The 24,873-nt window shown below is 34.3% G+C and overlaps 1 protein-coding gene across 1 annotated transcript in view; it reads left to right on the top strand.

Annotated features, from left to right (window-relative positions):
- Positions 1 to 24,873, top strand: part of LOC306883853 (signal-induced proliferation-associated 1-like protein 2) — a 138,557-nt gene that overhangs the window by 52,677 nt on the left and 61,007 nt on the right. The window contains exons 3-8 of the mRNA XM_079439340.1: positions 6,258 to 6,391; positions 7,980 to 8,168; positions 15,878 to 16,052; positions 17,266 to 17,369; positions 21,139 to 21,296; positions 22,403 to 22,979. Of these exons, the coding sequence (XP_079295466.1) occupies positions 6,258 to 6,391; positions 7,980 to 8,168; positions 15,878 to 16,052; positions 17,266 to 17,369; positions 21,139 to 21,296; positions 22,403 to 22,979 (1,337 nt within the window). The remainder of the gene's footprint in view (positions 1 to 6,257; positions 6,392 to 7,979; positions 8,169 to 15,877; positions 16,053 to 17,265; positions 17,370 to 21,138; positions 21,297 to 22,402; positions 22,980 to 24,873) is intronic.

Raw genomic sequence — 24,873 nt, forward strand, 5'->3', positions numbered from 1 at the left:
TTATTCTAAATTGTTATCTTGCCATGCCTCTGAAACATAATTTCTCTTTAGCTCATGTCACAAAGGTTATGTTTGTGCTTTTGTAACTCTGGCATGGACAGATATTTTGCGGCTTGTATCATTTGTAGAAGTTTCCCTTTCAGATCAACTGCAGAACTTTCTACTCCCATCGGCGCTTTTATGATCTCACACTAATTTGCCCTGTTTAGTAAATCTGGCCCTAAGTATTTTCATAGGTTTGTATCTTCAGTGTACCAATGCTCCAAACCTCTCTGAGTTTATTTCTTCTGTTGAGCACAAAAGAAGATATGTGACCTGTGCTGGCAAAATGAGTCCCAATGAGCACATTTTCAAAAATTTTTACTTTTTTATTTGCACAATCTCCATAAAAAAACTGGAAAATGGAATTGACCAAAACAATTACTGAGCTTGACATTGCATCTTTTCCTCCACTTCTTTTCTTAATAATATTACTATATTAATAATCAAAATATAAAAAATTAGAACAAAGATGCAAATAAACAGTTGAACAAATATAACATAAGAAAAAAGCAAATTAAATAGTGCATTCATCTCACATCTACACAGAAGCATTTAAGAGAAACAAATAGGCTTATCAAAAGTAAAAATCACTTTAGTGTATTCATTACAAATTAACTGATTATTAAAACTACAAAAGCAGTTCAATCAAGAGCAGTGAGTGATTCTCTCTTTTATTTCTTTTATTGTAATGAGACAGACGGCCTATATATACAGTATATATTAAGATAGGGTTGTCCAAACTCATTCCTGGGGGGCCGGTGTCCTGTAGAGTTTAGCTCCAACCCTTATCAAACACACCTGAAGCAGCTAATCAAGCTCTTACTAGGCATACTAGAAACTTCCAGGCAGGTGTGTTGAGGCACGTTGGAGCTAAACTCTGCAGGACACTGGTCTTCCAGGACCGAGTTTGGACAGCCCTGTGTTAAGACCTGCTGTAATGCAAGGATCTAATATAATGTTACATATCAGATGTTTTTCCCCAACAGTTCCCCAGACGTTCACTTAAGACATAATAGATTATGTTTGCATGAATTGACACGAGACAGATATTTTGAAATACTGTAATTCTGTGTATATGTCTATATCGGAATCGCACGTTGTCTGTGAGATGCGTCTTTATTCACACGTTTCAAATGTGTCAGTCAGCACGATCATTTTGTTTACATCAGCATGGGTTTGAACATCACATTTCACTGGTTCAGCCATCGAGAATTTGCTATGAATATTCACAAAACTGGAATGCTGCGCTTTACAACTATGCCAAACTTGTGCTGAGAGGAAGCACCAGCCGTCAAGAAGCGAGCAGAGAAAAAGGTAGACCTCTTAGAAAACATACAAATAAAGATCATTTTAGATGTTTAAAAAACAAAAAAAGTACTACAAAAAGTATTCTCTCCTTTGGATGTCGGTCTGATGATTTAGGGATCGTAGGTTTTGAGAAGCGTGGTGTTTGTTACACATTTTGAAAGGAGAAACACTTGTGCCACGGGTTGAGGTGTGAGAATGTTCTCCTGTCTTTGGCCTGTGATTCGTCATGTGAGAATAGACAGGGTTAGGTGCAGCTGTTCCCCTCCGAGGAGCCGTGATGCCGAGAGAGGCGAGACGGGACCCTCTCCTTACACCGCAGTCCCACTGTTCTTCATTAAAACACCTCAGCGTGTCTGGGAATGGAACAAGCAAATGATACCTCAACTTACTGTGTATTGCACAATGTTGTCCGTGTTTGACTGAGAAGGTGTCAGCGTCTGTCTACTGTTTTTTTTTTTTTTTTTTTGCATGTCTGCACATCTGCACAGTCCTGACAGGATTGTGTTACCCATTCCTAAGCTCTGGAAAGCAGCTGCTCCAACTCTTGCCATGCAGAAATTAGTTTCTTTCCTTTGACTACGCTGAATAATGAGCCGCAGCCTGTGGGTGAAAGCTGCGATTGTGTCCCGCACGTTCACAGGCTTTCCAGCTATAGCGAATTAACCAATTACAGCTCAGCTCAAATGACAATAAATCATGTTAGCCAGCTCGTTCTATTGGGAAATAGATAATCATCCGCCGTGCCGAGTCGCCAAAGACCTATCAAGCAGAAGAGCTCAATTTCCTTCATTTGTGCAGGGATATATTTGACACCGATTAGTCTTGTGCATTTAACTATTTTAAGTGTTGTTTAAAGAGGAAAGGAGTTTCGATCTGACAATCTAAAGTTTAGCCATGTGAATGAGTAGTTAATTCAAAACTAATAGCCAGATATTAATTTATTTAGTTATTCTTAGGCTACTGTTGTAGGTAATGCAGCTTTTCTAGCTAATAATTAACAGTAATTTAATGCTGGTTATGCAGTGACGGATAACTGAAATAATGGTAATAATGGCAGATTTAAATAGGAGCTTTAGCATTTGTTTTTCAATTACAATTAATTTGTAATTGAATGCAAAGCTTTAAACTGAATGCATAACTTTAATGTATGAAATAGAATTAAACTGAATGCATAACTTCAAATTGAAATGAATGGAATGCATTACTTTAAAATTAAATAAGCACAATGCATAAATTGAATGCACCACTTTAAATGAAATAAAATTTAATGCATAACTTGAATGCATTGCCTCAAATTGAATTTAATTGAATGCAAAACTTAAATGCATAATTTTAATTTTAATATATGCAATGCATAACTTGTCTTGAATGCATAACTAAATTTAATGCAATGGAATGCATAACTTACTCTTAAGATAAATGTCGGTTTTAAATTATTTAATACAGAAACTGATTTTATTTTGACAGTGACATTCTCAACTTCAAACTAACAGTCAGAGTCCATTTAACCTTTCATAGCTGATCATCACCCCGTCATCGTCTCTAGAGGGACGTGAAAAGGACAGAGCTGTCAACATGTCTCTCCCAAGAGCCACTATCCTCTTTCACACCTTACTTTCCATGATGCTTTTATCACCTAGGGAGAAGCATTGATTCCATTAACTTCCTCTCCCGTTTCCCCCTGTTCGTGACCAAGATGCTGCATGATCGGGGATGCAAGATGTGACATGCATTAATGCATGAATGTTATTAATACTTTTTGGTAAGAATCATTGCTCAGCTCAATGCCTCCCATTGGAGGAACACAGAAACTGATGTGTCGTAGTTGCATTTCAGACGGTTTAACGTGGTCATGATGTTTTTTTGATGATTTGTTCCTGCAGGTTGAAACCACTTCTGAAATAAGTATTTCTGAAAGATTTATCTCGATGAATATCTTATTTCACTACGAAATGTCATGTTACAGAAGTTGATAATATCATTACAAATATCATCAGACTATGTTTTTTTGTTTTGTTTGGGACTTGATACTGTGGTAATCCTGTAGTTGTTTTGGCATGTACCATGGTAAAACCATCTATGAACATTTTATTTATCTTGTATTTGTGTTTTACTCATTTATAAGCCTTTATAGATAAAAACACCTGCTAAATCAATACATGTACACTACTGTTCAAAAGTTTGGGGTTGGTAATGTTTTTGAAAGTAGTCTCTTCTGCTCACCAAGGCTGCATATATTTGATCAAAATTACAGAATTTTGTTTTATTGCAATTTAAAATGAATGTTTTCTATTTGAATGTATTGTAAAATATAATTGATTCCTGTGATGTAAATGCTTATTATCAGTGTTGAAAACAGTGCATATTTCTATGGACCCATAAAAACAGTTTTCAAGGATTATTTGATGAAAAGAAAGTTCGAAAGAACAGCATTTAATTGTATATGTCAAAAGATTTCTTAATGAATTAAAATATTAATATTAAGAAATTAAAATATTAATTTCTTACTGACCCCAAACTTTAAATGTAATATGGAAGTCGTTCAGTACTACAATATATATGAAAGTATTATGGTATCCTCACAAATCCAGCTTGACCGAGTTGGTCTACCTTGTAAAAACCAGATGATGATTCATCAAATCTGGTTGCAATTGGATTTTCCAGCAGGGTTCTGATAAAGTGGATTTTAGAGGGCAGTAGTCATGTTGTTTTACTTTTCATCGCAGCTTTGAGTCATTTAGAGAGGAAGAGAGGAAGTGTTTGTTAGGGGCTTTTTGAGGAGAAGAACGGTTTCAGATCTGCTCCATCTTCAGGTCGTGCCTGCTGCTGTAACTATAAATTAGCTTGTGTTTGCTGTTCATTCACACTAACTGAGCTGCTCAATCCCTGTTGCTAATTTAGTTTGTTCCATATTTTTGTGTTTTTATTTGAATGCTTTTCTCTTCTCCATGACATGCTTTAGCACACTTTGTTCATCATGTTGCATAATGGTTTTCGACTTGATGTACAAATGCATGTTTGTTTCTAAAAGGGGCTTACTGAAAAGGATATCAAGAAGAAAGAGGTTAAGCTTCATCTGTGGTGGGTTTTATTTCTGTTTTTAATCTCTGCTGGACCCCTATGGTGCAGTGAAATCAGAGATTATGCTTCATATATGACGCTATTGTGTCTGTGAGACTGTGTGAAAATCCATGGATCAGACCACATCATTGCCATGTGGACATAACAGAAGACTAGAAGGATATTTTAACCTCAACGCTTCTCCATTAATAAACCAGTTTAAAATAATTATTTGATTTTGTTTGCATTTTTTATTTTATTTAAAGCCTATCAAGAGCATGTCATATTTTATTCCAAAATCAAAAGAGAAAATAATTGATAAAGTGTTTAAAATTAAGTTACTATCAACTTAAATAATATATTTTAAACATTTATTTGTTTGGAACAGATGATCTTTTGACCATCAGTTGTCATAAAAATCAAATCAAATGCAAAAATCTTAATGGTCCAAAAATAAACTTTTTAGTCTAGTTTAGTTTAGATTGTTTTGTGATTTTATTATCATAAAGCCTATCGTGTCACATTTCTAAATATAAAATAATTTATAGTATTTAAATAAGTTTAATAAGTAAATTTATAGGCATTTAAAATTAAATTACTACCAACTTAATTCATTAATTCATTCATTCTAAAATTAATGGTTAATTTATTTTATTAATATCATGAAGCCTATCTCAATCATGTCATATTTTATTCCAAAATCTAAAGAGAAAATAATTTATAAAGTATTTACAATATAATCTTAAACATTTGTTTGTTTGGAACGGATGATCATTTTATTTTATTATTTTATTTAAAATAATTTATAAAATATTTAAAACCAAGTTACTATCAAATATTATTTATTTGTGTGTTTTTTTTTTTTTATTGATTTTTGTTTGGTATGGATAATCCTAATAAATGGTTCTAAAATAAATGTAATTTTCTTTATCCAAAATATAAATGTATTTTTGTGGAGTGAAATATGACCTGGATTGACTTATTGAGATTCATCCTTTTAATCATACAAATATAATTTGCATTGCAGTAGTTTTGTGGAAAAATGATTTCAGGAATTGATAAACGTGAATGATTTCTATTTATTTTGTCCATTTAATCATCAAAATATGAAGGCCTGTAGCTGTTTAATGTACAGTGGTTTCCAAAATGATTAGAACACTGGTATTTTCAGCTAAAAATGGTTTTAAGTTAGTTCTTTCTATCTTTTGCTGTAGTGTGTCAGTAGAAAATATCAGTTTATATTTCCAAACGTTCATTGTAATAATCCAGTGAGATTTTTGTCTGACAGCAGCCAGTGCTCCACACAGAGATCTGATCTGATCATCATCCAGTCTGTCTGGAATGACATGAAGAAACAGAACAAACTGAGACAGACTCAATCCAGAACAACTGTGGCAACGTCTCCAAGATGCTTCAAGAAACCTACCTGCAAAGCTCCTGAGAAACTCTGCTCAAGTGCACCGAGGGCAAAAGCTGCTTTAAACGCAAAGGATGCTCAAACCAAATGTTGATTTAATTTAGTTCATAGAAGTTAATTGATAAAGAATATCTGTTTATGACATTATTTTTGACAGCATCCTCATTTTACACAAGTGCCTAAAACTTTCAACAGCACTGTAGCTTTGCAGGTAGGTTTCTTGAAGCATCTTGGAGACGTTGGCACAGTTCTCATGTCTACATGTCAAAGAGAGCTCTGGTGTTGGTTAAGATAGATATAGAGTATATTTCCTCAGATAAGCAGCACTGTGAATGGCCCCACTCTCGCTCACTCTGTAGGGTATTCTTGGAAAGTGTTATCAGTCCTTCTAGAACCTGACCCTCACATCTGTCCTGTCGTTAACCCTCAGAGCACCAGAACTACTTCGGCGTGGATGAGAACTTGGGTCCGGTGGCCATCAGCGTACGGAGAGAAAAGCTGGATGATGGGAAAGACAAGGAGGCGGCACAGTATAACTACCGCGTCACCTTCAGGACGAGTCAGGTACTTGATGAACTACTCGACAAATAATAATAATATTAATAAACATTGATAATTAATTGTGATTGAATTTGATTCATTGATCAGCCTATCGTGTAATTCATTCATTTTAAAATTAATTGATTGACATCCCAAATTGCAATAAAATCAAATAAAAATGTGAAGTTGTTTTAGATTTAATGAATAAATGAACATGAAAATAGCTCCACATTTAAATTAAAGTTTTACCTGCTAATATTTAGCATTATTATTAGGAGGTAAAACTCTCCTCCTTTCAAACTTACAAGCTATTAAATATATTAAATGATATTAGTTATATTAAAATATATCATCCTTAGGAGGACTAATAGAAATCAGTTGCTAATAACTGTAATTAATTAATTAAAAACTGTCACAATGCAAACATTTTAATGGTCCTAAAACCTTCATTTATTCTTTCATTCTTCAATAACATTTGTGAATACAATCTTAATAGAACTAAATTAAACTTAATTATCTTTTGATGAGGTGAAATGTTTATTTGTTTGTTTATTGTTTGGAAAGGATGGTTTAATTGTCATGAAAATAATGTTTAAAATGCAAAAATAGAAACGGTCCTAAAATGAACTTCATTTTCTAAATATAAATAATAAAATAATATTATAATTATATAATATTAATATTAATTAGTGCTGTCAAATGATTAATCGTGATTAATTGCATCTAAATAAAAGTTTTTTTAGTATGTGTACTGTCTGTGTATATTTATTATGCATATATAAATACACACATACAGTATATATTTAGAAAATATTTACATGTGTATATACATTTATATATTAATATAAATATATTCTATTTTATATATATATTTTCTTAAATATATACATGCATGTGTTTGTATACACATATATTATGTAAAGAAAAACTTTTTATTTTAGAAGCGATTAATCTTGATTAATCATTTGACAGCACTAATATTAATATAAATAATATATATTTTTTTTTTTATTGAGGATGGATCATATTTAATGAGGTGAAATATTCTTATTGTTTTCGAGGGCAGTAGATGCAGATATTGTCAGCTTCAGTTCCTCTCTCTCTCATCAAATGCATCGTCGCATTAAACCTTAGGCTTTGATCTTTAGCTTCTAATGGAACTCCTTCACAATTAAACTGAATTATGAAGCTTAGACACTCACATGAATCAAAACCTCAGAATGAGATTTAAAGAGATGCTAGTGCTTCAAATCGGCATTCAGCATAAAAGCCTTTTATTTTATAAGTGAAAGTGCTGATAAAAGGGTCGAGACTCAATTTCTTCCTTTCAGACAAGAGCATGCCCTCAAATCTCCTGCAGGGAGGGAGAATTTCATTGCCAGTGACTTAATATCCCAGTGGATCTATGTTTTTTTTTATTGAAAGTATTGAGTTTTCTCATAGACTGACAGGATTTAGTACTTGAGGTCAAGCACTGGACTGATATATGGACCAGACTAGTAAAAATCTACGGCCTTGTCATGGGATTTTGATTGTTTGAGGCAGGAAATAATGCATGTGATGTTTAATTCCTGTCGAGCGTACTAACAGCGCTGCTCTCTCTTTCTCTCAGTTAACTACCCTGCGCGGGGCGATTCTGGAGGATGCTGTGCCCTCCACGGCGAGGCACGGGACGGCCCGCGGTCTCCCGCTGAAGGAGGTGCTGGAGTACGTAGTTCCCGAGCTGAACATCCAGTGCCTCCGACTGGCCATCAGCTCACCCCGAGTCCCGGAGCAGCTCCTCAAACTGGATGAGCAGGGGGTGTGTATTAAAGCGCTCAAATCTGATTGGATGAGCAGTTGTTAAGTAAACGATATTCCATTATGCATAGTAGGGCTGCACATTTTGGGGAAAAAATCTAATCGTGATTTTTCTGATAAATACTGCAATTGTTGTAAATGCAATTTAAAAATAATTGTTGTGCTTGTTTGTAGAGCTGCACAATTAATCCAGAATTTGGTGAATATATGCAGTAGTCAAAATTTGAAGTGGATCAAAAAAGTTGTTCTAAGACAAGAACGCATTTTGGTTTTAGGACAACTTTGATGAAAGGTTTTGGTCCACTTCAAATGTGGACTACTGTATTAATATGTCTCTAAAATAATAATCATAATTAATATTAAATAAAAATACATTTTATTATTATCACTACTACTACTTCTAATACTATACTACAACTGCTACTACTAATAATATTAAATAAAACTACAATAATAAAATAAGAAATATTGCTATTTTGATATTTCACTGTAAAATAATCATAGAGAATGTTTAAGAAAATATAATAATAATAATAATAATAGCAATTGTATTTTACATTGCATCTGTAAAATACAAATATTTATGGCTGTCTTAATTTCCTTATTTTCACGATTATGGTTTTTATTTAGATTAATAGTGCAGCCCTAATGCATAGTGCCTTTTATTATAGTGCTTTTGCTGATGTTTTATAACAATATGCAACATTTATTGTTCTAATGTTCAGAGTAGTGGCCAGTCATTATGGGTTTTTCAGTGATATGCTGTATACTTTGTTGGGCAGAACAGGCATCATTTAGTCTGGCTTTAATGCAGCATTGTGTCTTTGCACTGAATTTTAAGCAGCCTTAACTCACTGTGTAAAGAAGCCTTAAGAATAAGTGAAGTAACCGTTTCGCACCACCCAAATATATCTGTGACACAACAGTGCAGGAAGTGTTCATGCTAATAATGCATGGTCATGTGACTAAAAATCACCATGCACTTGGTCTCAGAAACACCGTATGTCGAGCTGTTTTTCCCATGTCAACATGCTTTCAGATGGTTGTCTGGTTTCTGAGGGAGAAAATCAGCCAATATCATGTTAAGGGTCGATCAATAACAGCTCCAGTCACCCATTGATTTCCCAACTTTGAGTGGAAGTGTGAATGAGGTTGGCATATAGCCGGAATTATATTTTATTTCATACAGAGAGACGTTCCATTCCCGCCCTCTCAAAAATGCTTCATTATCATCTTGACAGTGAAGTGTTTCTTGAAGATTTCTTATAGACCTCATATGAATGGAAAGCCCAGTCATTTCTTTTTGTTTGTTTATATTCTTTTTTTGAAAGGAATTAATACTTTTGTTCAGCAAGGATGCATTAATTTAATCAAAAGTGACAGTAAAGACATTTAAATGTTACAAAACGTTCTATTTTAAATAACTGCTGTTCTTTTGAACTTTCTATTCATCAAAGAATCCTGAAAAATAAAATCATTAAGGGTTTCCACAAAAATATGAAGCAGAACAACTGTTTTCAACATTGATAATAACCAGAAATGTTTCTTTAGCAGCAAATCAGTATATTAGAATGATTTCTGAAGGATCATGTGACACTGAAGACTGGAGTAATGATGCTGAAAATTCAGCTTTACATCACAGGAATAAATTACATTTGACTATATATTCACATAGAAAACACTTATTATAAATTGTAATACTTTTTCTTAATTTTACTGTTTTTACTAAAGTTTTAATCAAATAAATGCAGCCTTACCTCTTTCAAAAACATAGTCTTACCAATCCCAGACTTTTGAACACTATGTCTCAGTATTTCCCTGTCACATGAATGTCAGACTGTATATACATCGCCACTTATGCTGTGAATCTTCTTGTTGGGTTTGCTGTCGAGACCAAACGTCGTCTGAAGAATTCCCAGGGTGTTTAGTCTCACATAAGAGACAAAAACAGAAAAAATACCATTCCATTACTGCACTTAATGCACTTTATTGATCTCAGTTTCATGTTTCTCTGCAGGAGCGTGTAAGGGTTCGTCCCAAAAGACTTGTGTTTTAGTGTAGACCTTGCGTGGGATCCCATCTGAGTCAGTCGAACAGGAAACTCCTGTGCATTCAGCCATGCACGTTACAATGAAGCAGGGCAGTCTGGGTAACGTGCGTTGAATTGCTATCAATTGGAACAGATTTGAAGTGTGTTATTTGTACTAGTGTTTATAATTTAACCATCGGGTTTTGGCGCAAACCACTCAGATTTCCTGCAGACACTGAATCTAGTTATTTTGGATTTTGTCACGGCACTAAAATTACACGCTTCACCTTTATGGAGTTGAACGGGGGTCTTCATCGCTGCCTCTGGGGAAGCAGGTGTGAAAAACAACACCTATGTCACATAAAGTGCTAATGACCTCCAGTCTGCCACCCGTGTGTACAGAAGAGCGCCAGACACATCGCTTTACCTCGGGCTGCTGCGGGAGGGTGTGCTGCTCACTTGATGGTGACAGATAATGAGAAGTGAAGCCTTTCGTTTCCATTTCCCATCCCTTTCTTCTCTTAGACTCGCGTGTGACCGTGATTCCTCACCGGATGATAGAATTAGTGGAGGCTTAGCAGAAATGAAACTGCTGAATGCAACAGTAGGGTTTTGGAAGTGAAGATCTCGTCCATCCAACTTTATCAACATTTTTAATACACACCATAATATCTGTATATATATATATATATACATACACACACATATACTAGCCAAAAGTTTTTGAACAGTAAGATTTTCAATGTTTTTACAGAATTCTCTTCTGCTCACCAAGTCTGCATTTATTTGATCCAAAATACAGCAAAAGCAGTAATATTGTGAAATATTTTTACTATTTAAAATAACTGCTTTCTACTTTAATATGTTTAAAAATGTAATTGATTCCTGTGTTTTCAAAGCTTACTTTTTAGCTTTTTATTTTGTTTTATATTTTTTTATAGAATTTTATTTTTGTGTACAATTTTAATGATAATAATAATAATATATTATATAATAAAAACATACATTTGTAATATTGCTATATATATATATATATATATATATATATATATATATATATATATATATATGTGTATATATATATATATATATATATATGTGTATATATATATATATGTATATGTGTATATATATATATATGTATATGATATTCTACAAATTTTATAATGTAGTAATTTCTATGATATATTATATAGTTAAAATAGTTTAAAAATATAATATTTAAATATATTTAATTATTTTCCTACATTATCTACGTATCATATATAATTATTTAATATTTTATCTATATTTAAAAAATACATTTCTATATTGCACATTTCTTCAAAGATTGCTTTTTGCAGTGCTTTAAGCTTTTAGCCTTTTTCCTTATTTTAATTTTTTTTGTGCATCTCAGAGCTGGGTGGTTCTGTGTTCAGGGTTCTGGACCCTTTTTTTAAATCCCTTTAGAGAAATGAATGGGAAAAAGCAGTCATCAGCAGCAGGTTGCTCACTGTTTATAGCAGATGCTGTTTTCTGCAGTGTAGCGGTCAGCGCTGTGCAGGTAATAAATGACTGTATGATGACAGCATGTTTGCTGGTGCTCGAGTCTCAGAGTCGTGAGAAGAAGTCATTCCGGCCCCGAGGGCTGATGGGAGCAGTGATGTCAGGATGGCGTTATGTAAAGCACTCGACTCTGTCACTCCATCACTAGCCTGTGTTTCTTCTGTCTTGTGGCGTTTCATGTCATTCAGAGGTTTATCTGGGTCTGTGTTGAGCTCTCCGTGAGGAACAAACAGAAGAATGTGTTGCAGAATCTTTATCCTCTCTGCTGTAGGTTTGATTAAAGTATCAGGATCCAGTGTCTGTGCCAAAGATTTCAGGCTCGGAAATAGGAGATTGTCTGTCTTTTTGGCATTTCTTGCTCTGTTTTAAACCCTAGTGAGCTGCCTTGTTGTCTACTATCAGCATAGTTTGCTGGCTTTTAAGGATTTTGCTATGTAAACATGCACTAGATTGATGTCTTTGACCTTTTCAACACATTTCACTGCTTTTTAGGGCCTTGTCCCATGAGTGCAGTATTTTTAGGTAGGCATGTCGAGAAAAGGAAACTCGTATTGTATTTTATTCGGCCATTGCAGGTGAATTGAGAAGAATTACTAGCCATAAATAATAATTGCATTTTCATGGCAGGGAAAATCCAATAGATTTTACTACGAACTGGCTTTAGTTTGTTGCCAAGCTAAAAACTTAATACTCTCTTAATACTCTAACAAAGAAAATAAGAAAAATACAAAACATGAACATATTCTGTAAAATAATGTATAAATAATATTAATAATATAAATATTATTATAAATAATAATATATTTTCTTTTATAAAGAGAAAACTGCATTGTATCCAGGTTTCAGTAAAGAGTAACATTTCAAGATTTGTTTGAGAAGTCATCACGTATTAAACTTTTCACTGACCTGGTCACAATGAATTCTGGGATTGCCTTTTTAAATGAAGAATAAATGTGATGCTGCCTTAAAATTTGGCCAAAATAAGACGTTAAGTATGTGTCTGATCACATTAATTTTCCCAGTGATTCCTAACAAATATTTTAAATATTAAATAATTATTTAAAATGAAAGTTCAAATTTGTTTAATATTTGAAATGCATATTTAAATATGAAAAAATATTATAAATATTTTATTTAACATTATTTTAACGTTTAAATATATAATATATGGTTAAAATATTATTGTAATTTTAATAAAATATGTATATAATTATAACTTATTTACCCTAATAAATGTTAAAATATTTAAAATAATATAATAAAATATACATACATTAAAACAATTTAATAAATATTTTATATTTTTAAAAATAATGTAATAAATGTTTAAGTATTTAAATTTTTTTAAAAAGTGTAGAATTATAGATAGATGGATAGATAGATATACACATTAGGGCTGTCAAAATGAACACGTTAATAATGCATTAACGCAAATTTATTTTAACGGCACTAATTTTATTAACGCACAATTAATGCAGCGTGCATTTTCTGTTTGCCCCATGGCTTAACCCGTCCCTTAAGACCCCTTTAGCGACTTTTCCAAAAAAGTACCTAGCGACAAATCTAGCGACTTTTTGGACAAGATTTTAGCATTGTTTTTATCTTATTTGTATTTGATTTCAGTAGACGATGTCTTGATTATGAATCAGGATTTTTGTGCAGATTAACATCTTGGAAGGGAGAGCTGGTTATGTAGTCTTAACGGGTTGCGTTTGAGTCACTATTTCATATTCATTCCGTTGTCTGACAACAGAAACAGTAAAATATATCAATGAAAAGAATTTTATTGAGAATTTAGCTGCATCAAAATACAGTATGTGGGCACAGAGAGGCAAACAAATCTAATAATAAATAATAAATATACAGCATGTTCAGAAGAAGTGAGTTGCCCTGTCCTGTGAAAATGTAAACAGGTTTGTGTCAGTAAATTGCTCAGTGCAAAGAAAGAGAAGTAATGGGAACCTGGTATTTCTTTTTTCATGTCTAATAGACATGAACAAGTATTAATTTAAGGTACATTTAGAAAAAAAAAAAAAATGTGCGATTAAATTGATTAATCGTGAGTTAACTCATGACAATCATGCGATTAATCGCGATTAATTATTTTAATCGATTGACAGCCCTAAATACACATACTTGTTTTTACAGTTTTTAAATAATTAGCAACATTTTTAAATGTATTATTATTATTTTAAATATTATAAAATATTATTTTGTGTCACAGAACTTGACTTTTTTGATGCTGTTGAAATGTAAACAGTGGAGAGGAAGTGAGCACATGACATCACTGCCCATGTTACAGTCACCCCTCTGTGTTTCTGACTCCTGCAAGCATTTGATGTCTTCTCACTGTTTTTCTTTCTTTGAAATCTGCCTGTTGGCCGTATATCAAGCCATTCAGAATGTGTCAGCGGTTTGGATGCCGTCATTTACCTCTTTTATAACTGGAGTTTACTGCACTCATCCCTGTGTGTGTGTGTGTGTGTCCTTCCTGAAGCCAAGTAGGGCATCTCCTCTGGACTGCATTAGCGCTGCTCGAGTAGACGCCGTGGAAGTCACTGGCTCTTCCTAATCCAAAACAGTCGGCTGAATGTTTCCGAGAGCGAGGTCGCCATGACAACAGTATGGTTGCACGCTGGGAATACTTGACCCTCGTAAGAGAGCGGAGTCTGATTCCCTGCCTCATCACAACTGGGTTACGCTTGTGTTTGGAGTCTGTGACATGGCCGCTCATCACGACTCAGTGCTGGATTGTGACTGAGTGTTGCTGTTTTTCTAGAAACCATAAGCTGTTTTCTGTCACAGCTCACTTCAGATCAAATGAAATGAGGGACATTCCAGAGTCTGATTGGAATCATTAATGCTGAAGTGAGGAAAACAGGTGGTTTGCTGATCTTAACCCACTCTTTTGATTGTTTTAGAGGGATTTGAACACTTGACCAGGCTGGGAGACCAGCTAAACTAGCTTAAACTACACCAGCAAACCACCTCAGGCTAGTTTATAATAATAATACTCAATAATAATCATAATAATTATTATTATTGTTGTTGTAATTATTATTAATTATTATAAATAAAAAAACACTGTGCATATTGTGTTCACTTTGCAAAGTACATTTTATTTTACAGATATAATACAGCAAAGCAAGCAGAATGTATTTTATTTATTTGTGTAAATAGTGTTATTTCCTTTCCTTTTTTTAGTTAAAGTTAAAACATAAATATTAAGTGTAAATTTTTTTAAATGTTGCTTTGGCAACTAACTGAAAAACGTTTGTTGAAGTATTACAATTTTTATGAGCTTTAACTAAAAAATAATTATTATTTAATTTCAATTAAAAAATTATATATTTTTTATTATTATAGAATAATAATTTAATCATTCTTAATTAGAATTTAGAAATCTACAAAAACTAATAAAAATAACAAAAGCACGATAACATTTAATGATTTAATCTCAAATTAAAATTAAAACTGGAATGTGAAAATAAAAGTTCATTATAACTTTAAAACTATAAAAGTGTATAAATATATTAATAATTAATATAATTATATAACAAAAAAAACACCAACTCAAACGAAATAAAAACATGTTGTATATATACATGTATACACACACACACACACACACCTTAAAAGTGATGATTGTTTTGAAGTTAAGCAGCACATTTCATCTGTAATTTCAGAGGTGAATCATGACGATCCACAGGTTTTCTACTCTGCTGTTGTTGACTTTATCAATGTAATCCTTCCATTTCCATAATGATAATCCTCATGAATAACGTCTCTGTTTGTAGTCATCGTTCAGCCTGATGAACTGATGTTTGTGTCACAGACTGAGCTCTTCTGAATGGACTCATGCATATGAAAATACCCATCAGACTTTGCTTCATCCACACCTAGAAAATAAACTTGCTGCTCCCTGATGAATGCAGAGATGACCGTTTTATTCATGACTTCATCTGTTTACATGCCTGACTGATTGCTTTCGTCAAGTTTTAGTCATAGTTTCTCGTAAACTATTTGAATTACCCATAATCCCTCCTTAAAGAAGGAAGAAGCTTCTGTGGCACTTGTTGTTCTCGAGACAGTGAATGACACTAAAGGAATGTAATCTGTGTTTGGTTGTGTTGCAGCTGAGTTTCCAGCACAAAGTGGGTGTCCTGTACTGTAAAGCGGGACAGAGCACAGAGGAGGAGATGTACAATAACGAGAACGCCGGCCCGGCGCTGGATGAGTTCCTGGATCTGCTCGGTCAGAGAGTCCGGCTGAAGGGCTTCACCAAGTACCGAGCTCAGCTGGACAACAAGAGTATGTGCTGATGCTAACACCACCAACACACAACACAATAAATAGCATTTACTTTTCCACATTTATAAAATGTTATCTATGTATATATACTAATACTCAGTGGCGGCTTCAGGATTGTTTTGTTGGGGGTGCTAAGAGGGGCTTAAAAGTTCAAAATTAAAAAAAAATTAATTGAGAGAAAGTAATGAACGCCTAAACTTTAGCTATCAGTTTTTTATATACAGCAGCTTCGAAAGCGATATGTGACCCTGGACCGCAAAACCAGTCTTAAGTGTCAATTTTTCAAAATTGCGATTTCTACATCATATGAAAGCTGAATAAATAATCTTTCCACTGATGTATGGTTTGTTAGGATAGGACAATATTTGGCCCAGATACAACTATTTGAAAATCTGGAATCTGAAGGTGCAAAAAAAATCAAAATATTGAGAAAATCGCCTTTTAAAGTTAGTAAAATTAAGTTCTTAGCAATGCATATTACTAATCAAAAATTAAGTTTTGACAAAATATCTTCATGGAACATGATCTTTACTCAATATCCTAATGATTTTTGGCATAACAGAAATATTGATAATTTTGACCCATACAATGTATTGTTGGCTATTGCTACGTGTATATATATATATATATATATATATACACGTGTGTGTGTGTGTGTGTGTGTATGTATAAGTGTTTACTTTATTAATTTGTTAATTTATTTACTTAATTAAATTTAATAAGCAATGTAACATTTATAATGGTATTTCAATGATAATAAAATAAACACTGGTATAAAGAAAAATATAAAATATATATTTCTAAATCTTTTTTTCCCCTTTTTTGAACGATATTTGATCTTTATTCCTCCTCAGGTTTGAACAATTTATAATCATTACTATATATACCCATTTCTATATATACCCATTCTATATATACCCTCTATCATTTTTTTTAATACCCTCAGGTTTGAACAGTTTATAATTATTTCTAACTGTATACTGTATTCTGTACTAAAACATTAACTAAAATTAAAATGAAAACACAAAATATAAAAACAGGACTGATTTAAATGACTAATAAAAACCATAGTAGTATCTCAATGATGCTGAAATCACAGTGGTGGCGGGGGTCAGTGAAACCGTTGTCAGGGCAGGTAAAAATCAGTCCAGAAATGCAGAGGATGTGTTTTTGTTGACTGACTCGGCTGTGTTGTGTTTGTCCTGTTGTTCAGCGGACTCCACCGGCACTCACTCGCTCTACACCACCTATAAGGACTACGAGCTGATGTTCCACGTGTCCACGCTCCTGCCCTACACTCCCAACAACAGACAGCAGGTACAGAGCTCAGTGTGATGGGATTTATTGTGTAATAATATATTAACCATGATATGTCCTCTTTATATCAGATAATGCCGTTGTCTGTCCGTCCCTTTAGCTGCGTTCTCGAATCATGCTCATCAGGGTTTTGATGTTAATATAGTTGATATAGTGTTGTTAGGTTGGTGTAGTGATTCCCAATTTATTTAAATCTGATTGTTTTTATAAATTAAAATATTTTTCCCCTTTTTTGAACAATTAATTTTATTTCTAACTATATATTCTGAACTATATATATTAGCATTTTATTTATATTTAATTATTTCTTGTTTGGACCCCCTCCCCCAACCCCCATTATTTTATTTATTGTGTTTTTCCCTTTTTGGACAATATCTTTTTTTATATGCCCTCAGGTTTGAACAGTTAGCACTTTGTTTTTATTTGTTTTGCCATTATTATTATTTGTTATTTTATTTAAAAAATCGTATGCATGTGCTTTTTAAAGCATTTACTTATTTTTAGGGAAGAAAACAAAAAAAGATAAAACTCAAAGACTGCAGACTTCACTTTGGTTAAAAGTGTGGATTTGATTTGAAGCTATAATTCTAATTTGGTAAATGCATGAGCTGCATTACATGTAATGCCATTAAATGTATTTGATATGTTTTATATACAAACCCGATTCCAAAGAAGTTGGGACACTACAAATTGTGAATAAAACCAGAATGCAATGATGTGGAAGTTTCAAATTTCAATATTTTATTCAGAATACAACATAGATGACATATCAAATGTTTAAACTGAGAAAATGTATCATTTTAAGGGAAAAATAAGTTTATTTTACATTTCATGGCATCAACACATCTCAAAAAAGTTGGGACAAGGCCATGTTTACCACTGTGTGGCATCCCCTCTTCTTTTTATAACAGTCTGCAAACGTCTGGGGACTGAGGAGACAAGTTGCTCAAGTTTAGGAATAGGAATGTTGTCCCATTCTTGTCTAATACAGGCTTCTAGTTGCTCAACTGTCTTAGGTCTTCTTTGTCGCATCTTCCTCTTTATGATGCGCCAAATGTTTTCTATGGGTGAAAGATCTGGACTGCAGGCTGGCCATTTCAGTACCCGGATCCTCCTTCTAGGCAGCCATGATGTTGTAATTGATGCATTATGTGGTCTGGCATTGTCATGTTGGAAAATGCAAGGTCTTCCCTGAAAGAGACAACGTCTGGATGGGAGCATATGTTGTTCTAGAACTTGGATATACCTCCAGCATTGATGGTGCCTTTCCAGATGTGTAAGCTGCCCATGCCACACGCACTCATGCAACCCCATACCATCAGAGATGCAGGCTTCTGAACTGAGCGCTGATAACAACTTGGGTTGTCCTTGTCCTCTTTAGTCCGGATGACATGGCGTCCCAATTTTCCAAAAAGAACTTCAAATTTTGATTCGTCTGACCACAGAACAGTTTTCCACTTTGCCACAGTCCATTTTAAATAAGCCTTGGCCCAGAGAAAACGCCTGCGCTTCTGGATCATGTTTAGATATGGCTTCTTTTTTGACCTATAGAGTTTTAGCCGGCAACGGCGAATGGCACGGTGGATTGTGTTCACCAACAATGTTTTCTGGAAGTATTCCTGAGCCCATGTTGTGATTTCCATTACAGTAGCATTCCTGTATGTGATGCAGTGCCGTCTAAGGGCCCGAAGATCACGGGCATCAGTATGGTTTTCCGGCCTTGACCCTTACGCACAGAGATTGTTCCAGATTCTCTGAATCTTTGGATGATATTATGCACTGTAGATGATGATAACTACAAACTCTTTGCAATTTTTCTCTGAGAAACTCCTTTCTGATATTGCTCCACTATTTTTCGCCGCAGCATTGGGGGAATTGGTGATCCTTTTGCCATCTTGACTTCTGAGAGACACTGCCACTCTGAGAAGCTCTTTTTATACCCAATCATGTTGCCAATTGACCTAATAAGTTTCAAATTGGTTCTCCAGCTGTTCCTTATAGTACATTTAACTATACCTGTCCCAACTTTTTTGGAATGTGTAGCTCTCATGAAATCCAAAATGAGCCAATATTTGGCATGACATTTCAAAATGTCTCACTTTCAACATTTGATATGTTATCTATATTCTATTGTGAATAAAATATAAGTTTATGAGATTTGAAAATTATTGCATTCCTTTTTTATTCATAATTTGTACAGTGTCCCAACTTTTTTGGAATCGGGTTTGTAAAATGATTCAGTTGCATTGACTTTCCTAAAACAGAGCCTCATTACTGCACATGTCTTGACTGGAGTGGCTCCAGCCGCGTCGCTGTCACTTACATCTCTGACAGTCGATTGGCATGATTAGAGGATTTTCTGTCTTTTTCTTCTCCAACTTCAATTCTATTCGATTGAGCAGGATTAGTGCATAAATCCCTGTCCGTAAGCTTCCAGAAGACTTGGGCACAGTTCAGCCTCTCATCGTCTCATCCACCCCGTCTCACCCATAATCTTGTTTGTAACCCTTGGCCACTCACAGGAAGGCAGGCGCACGGTTAATATGACGGCTCGGGGTTAATGGAATATTATGAGTTCCTCACTCCGTGTCCTTATCAAATATCTTTGAGAGATGAAGGGCTGACTGCGCTAAAAATCTCTCAGGATTCAGATATTGTACTTATGGATGAGCTTAAGAGATTTTAAGTAGTCTTTCACAGCGTCTGCAGGCATCTTTTGTGCCATTTATTGAACCAAAACTACGCCAGATGGCACATTGCTTTTATATATATATATCAATAACTCCTATATTTTTAATCTGTTTCTTTTTGCTGTGAAAAAATTCAAACCCTCCTAAATTAGTTAAATCTTTTCAAACTGGTTTGATTTAGAAGACAAACATAATGGAAATAAATTCTTGCCTTTCAAAACTTTTATAACAAACAGGGTCCAAAATCAGCTTTTTGCCACACCTGCTAATATTAGTTGAAAATTAAATTCTAATCATATTTTTTACAGGCTGTATGTTTAGCATCACAAAATTAGTAGTAGTATTAGTAGTAATAAAATAATAATAATAATAATAGTTTTTATTTAATTTCAAAATTTTTTGCAACAAGTTGTTTTTAATTATTTTTCACTATATTTAGTAACAGTTATTATTGTTGTTATTACTATTATTTATATATATTAGTTTGTTTATTTGCAAATTATTTTTTTTTAATTGCAATTTTTATTATTATTAGTTAATTATTTTTTCACTATTTTTAGCAACATAAAATTACTGCTGCTGATAATAATAATTTGTTTGATTTAATTCCACTATTTTTAGCAACATAAAATTATGATTTGTTTATGATTTATTTTATTATTAGAGTTATCATTATAGCTGTTGTTCATTTATTTTCAATATTTTAACTACATATAATAATAATAATAATAATAATATTAATGTTCCACTCTGCAAGTGTTAATTTGCATTTGCATTTGCATTTATGCATTTAGCAGACGCTTTTATCCAAAGCGACTTACATTGCATTCAAGTTACATTTTTTACATTTTATCAGCTCTTGGGCCCTGGTTACATAAGAGGATTGAACAAGTCATTTTTGGTAATTTTTCATTTATCAGAGTTTCGTTTAATACATTAGCTGAGGTTAAATGGATTTTGTCATGGCACTTTGAAGTTGGTGGATTTGCTACATGTGGTGGACACATGCTAAAGAAGCTGTTTGAGTAAACGGCACACACTGAGTCCATTCACCTATCTTCTTTGTCTTCTGTCACCAGTTGCTCAGAAAGAGACACATCGGAAATGACATCGTCACCATCGTGTTTCAGGAGCCTGGTGCCTTGCCTTTCACACCCAAAAACATCCGCTCCCATTTCCAGCATGTGTTTGTCATCGTTAAAGTTCACAATCCGTGCACTGAGAACGTCTGCTACAGGTGAGTGAAGCAAACATCTGTCTGGGAAGGATGCCTTTGATTTACACCCTAAATTATGATGATGCTACGCTATGATAGCTATTAAGAGAAATTAATTGATTTCATTTACCTTTGAAGTCTGTTACTGTGAGGAGAAAAATATCAATGAAGCTGAAGAAGCTGCATTAAATGCTGGAGAACTCGCAGGAATAAATCATGTGTCAGTGCTTGGCTTGCCTGTAATTTTTAATTGCCTGTAATTTTTGATCTTCTGTTTAAAAGCAGTGCCAAAGGCTGTTTGAGGCATCTAATGATTGCATTAAAGAGTAAATTATGTCATAATTTACTCATCCTCATGCCTTTCCAAATCCCTTTCTCTCATGCTTGGAGCTCAAATGGAGAAGTCTGGTTTGTGCATCTCTCATATAATGAAACCTATAGTGACCAGTGGCTGTAAAGCCCATAAATGACACATGCCAGTACCATAAAAATAGTTCATATGACTCCTACTCTATATAATCCTCTGAACTCATACTGTAGTTTTATGGAACACTGCCAATTTTAAGTCATTATTCATTGATGATCTTGTTTCATGTTGTTGATTTTAACTAAAACTAAAACTATTAAAATCATTTTTGGCCATTTGAAATAAAAAAATGCTTTATTTTTTCTGCATGTTTATTTTAAAAATGCTTTATTAGTTTATTTTTTTTTATTAGAAACAGAAATTTAGAAAGGAAAAAAAGAAAGAAAACTGGACATGCTCCCTTGGAAGCTGAAATAAAGTTGAAATATTAAAAATTAATCAAATCACATTAAAATTTTTATTTTTAAAACTAGAGTATAAAAATTGCAATATAATACAAAATTACAATTATAATATACTAAAATAATTCTCTAAAATAGAATAGTAACAAATTGATAAAAGGTAAAAAAAGTAGAAGTGGAAATTCCTAAAACTAAACTAAAAAAAAAATTCAATATAAAAATGACAAAAGCACAACAAAATTACTAAAACGTAAATATTAAATGAAAAAAAACTTAGATTTTCTGATTTTATGGTCCGGGGTCACATATTGCATTGCCTTAGTTACACCAGTCAATCTCACTCGTTGTCATCTTCGCAGTGTTGCGGTATCCAGATCCAAAGACGTGCCTCCATTCGGCCCTCCCATTCCTAAAGGCGTGACCTTTCCCAAGTCGGCCGTCTTCAGGGACTTCCTGCTGGCCAAGGTGATCAACGGGGAAAACGCGGCGCACAAATCGGAGAAGTTCCGTGCCATGGCGACCCGCACGCGGCAGGAGTACCTCAAGGACCTCGCGGAGAACTTTGTGAGTACAACGACTGTGGACTCGGCAGTGAAGTTCAGTTTCATCACACTGGGGGCCAAGAAGAAGGAGCGGGTGAAGCCACGGAAGGACGCCCATCTCCAGAGCGTGGGCGCTATCACGTGGAGTGTGGTGGCGCGGGATTTCGGCCAATCAGCGGATGTGGAGTGCCTGCTGGGGATTTCCAATGAGTTTATCGTGCTGATCGAGGAGGAGTCCAAGAACGTAATTTTTAACTGCTCCTGTCGGGACGTCATCGGCTGGTCGTCTGGCATCATGAGCATCAAGATCTTCTACGAACGCGGGGAGTGCGTGATGTTTTCCGCACATGACAATTGTGGAGAGGACATTCGAGAGATCGTGCAAAGACTTGAGGTAAGAGCATTCCTGGTCTTTTTTTAAAATATTTATTTTTGGCATTTTTGCCTTTTATTATGATAGGACAGATCAGAGCTGACAGGATTATTGGCGCCAACAAGCATTCCTGGATATAATGTTTGGGGCTAGGGCTGCATGATTAATCGAATGCGATTGTTATGCGCATCTTGTCAGTAAAGCCGGTTCTGTGATTGGTAGTAAATCTCCATCTCCTGCTTTCAGATGGAGCAGCATTTACTACACAGAGTACATTTAATAGCATATTTCATAACATCATCCGAGTGTTTGAAATAAATCCCTCTGTGAGATGATATGGCTTCTTACACAGAATAAGGCACGCAACAGTGCCTAAGCAGTGATAAAGGAATTGCATTATTATATACTTTATCATAAGGAAAATTATAAGAGGAAGAACTCAGATAAACCATATATTGTCATAGCCGTGTTTATTAGTCACGTGGAATAAATGAAAGCAGTGAAATCTTTTGTTTATTCAGCTACCGCTATAGGGATTGCCTGGAATTCTTCTGCGGGGTGTATTTGGAGTTTCAGGCAGTTTACTGTTGATCACAGAACCGTGCTTCACTGACAAGATGTGCATAACAATCGCAGCTTTTGCCTAATTGCGATTTTCAAATCTTAACCATGTGAGGCCACCGACATGAAGACAGTTTCAACCGGTTTTTAGCCTTATAATCCTCTGAATGAACACACTAGATGATTCGACCAGACCGCGAGACTTGTCGACTATAGAGACGTTTTCACAGATACACGAGATCTCACGGAGATCTCAATCAGTAGCATTTAAATAATCGCAATGACACCACACAATAGAGGATTTTTTGGACAAAAAACATCGCTTGCGACAAGCCGCGAATCGGGCCACGCCCCCCCCCCCCCGGATAATTTACTGAAATTAACGTGGGCTTGGGTCAAAAATGCCACCAAATTGGACACATATGCCCCAGTACAATTAAACTAAATCATTAAGGATGTCACAAATAAAGTGAAAATGAAAGTGTCAATTGCGGCATTAAATATGCTAATGATGCATCAAATTATGCATTTTACAGCGTTCCGCATTATATCCAATCACACACGATTCTGCTGATCTTATGAATGCAGTGGCCAATCAGAGGCGTTCATATGAGTTATCGCTGAAACGCCGACTCTCGAAATGTACATATGATGCAAGCAAGAGATTAATTTGACATTGTAGGCATCTTTATTGATTATAACGGGGAGTTTTTTTAAACTCACGCTAGACTGAAGTCAGTCATCATGTTCTTTGATAATGTAGGCCTAAGTGTTGATTGCTTGCTTTTTGTATAGCTATACTTTGTGCTGTTTGAATAACTGTGGAAATTAAAAATATTTTGTGACATGACACCATATTTGCTATTTTTCTGCCATTGAATTAAAAAAAGGTAATTGGACAGAATTAGTCAGAATTAGCTACGAGATATAACCTCACAATTGCGGGTTATGATGTGCGTGTTAATAGGTGGAGGTTGAACCTACTCCAGGGTAAGGCTCAAATTTGCCTAATGTTCGTGTAATCCTATGTAGCTTGCTATTGCGTGCCTCTCCGAAATCACCTACCCTACCTTTAAGATGTTTTAATATTGTGTATTTATTTATGTATTTTTTAACATATTGAGGTTTTGTGTAACATTATACTTCACTATTATAAAATTATCCAGAAAAAAGAGGCTGGATTTTTTTTGGATGTTTTGAATTTTTATTAAGAGGAAAAATGTACCCAAAAGCAAAATAAAAGGGTGGGGAGGGGAGGGGGGGGGGGGGGGGGTTCTGTAATTTTCTATTTTTTTTTTAAAGAAGACTCACCAAGGCTACATTTACTTGACTAAAAATACAGTAAAATCAATAA

This window comes from Barbus barbus (assembly GCF_936440315.1).
Source record: "Barbus barbus genome assembly, chromosome: 18".
Lineage (NCBI taxonomy): Eukaryota > Metazoa > Chordata > Actinopteri > Cypriniformes > Cyprinidae > Barbus > Barbus barbus.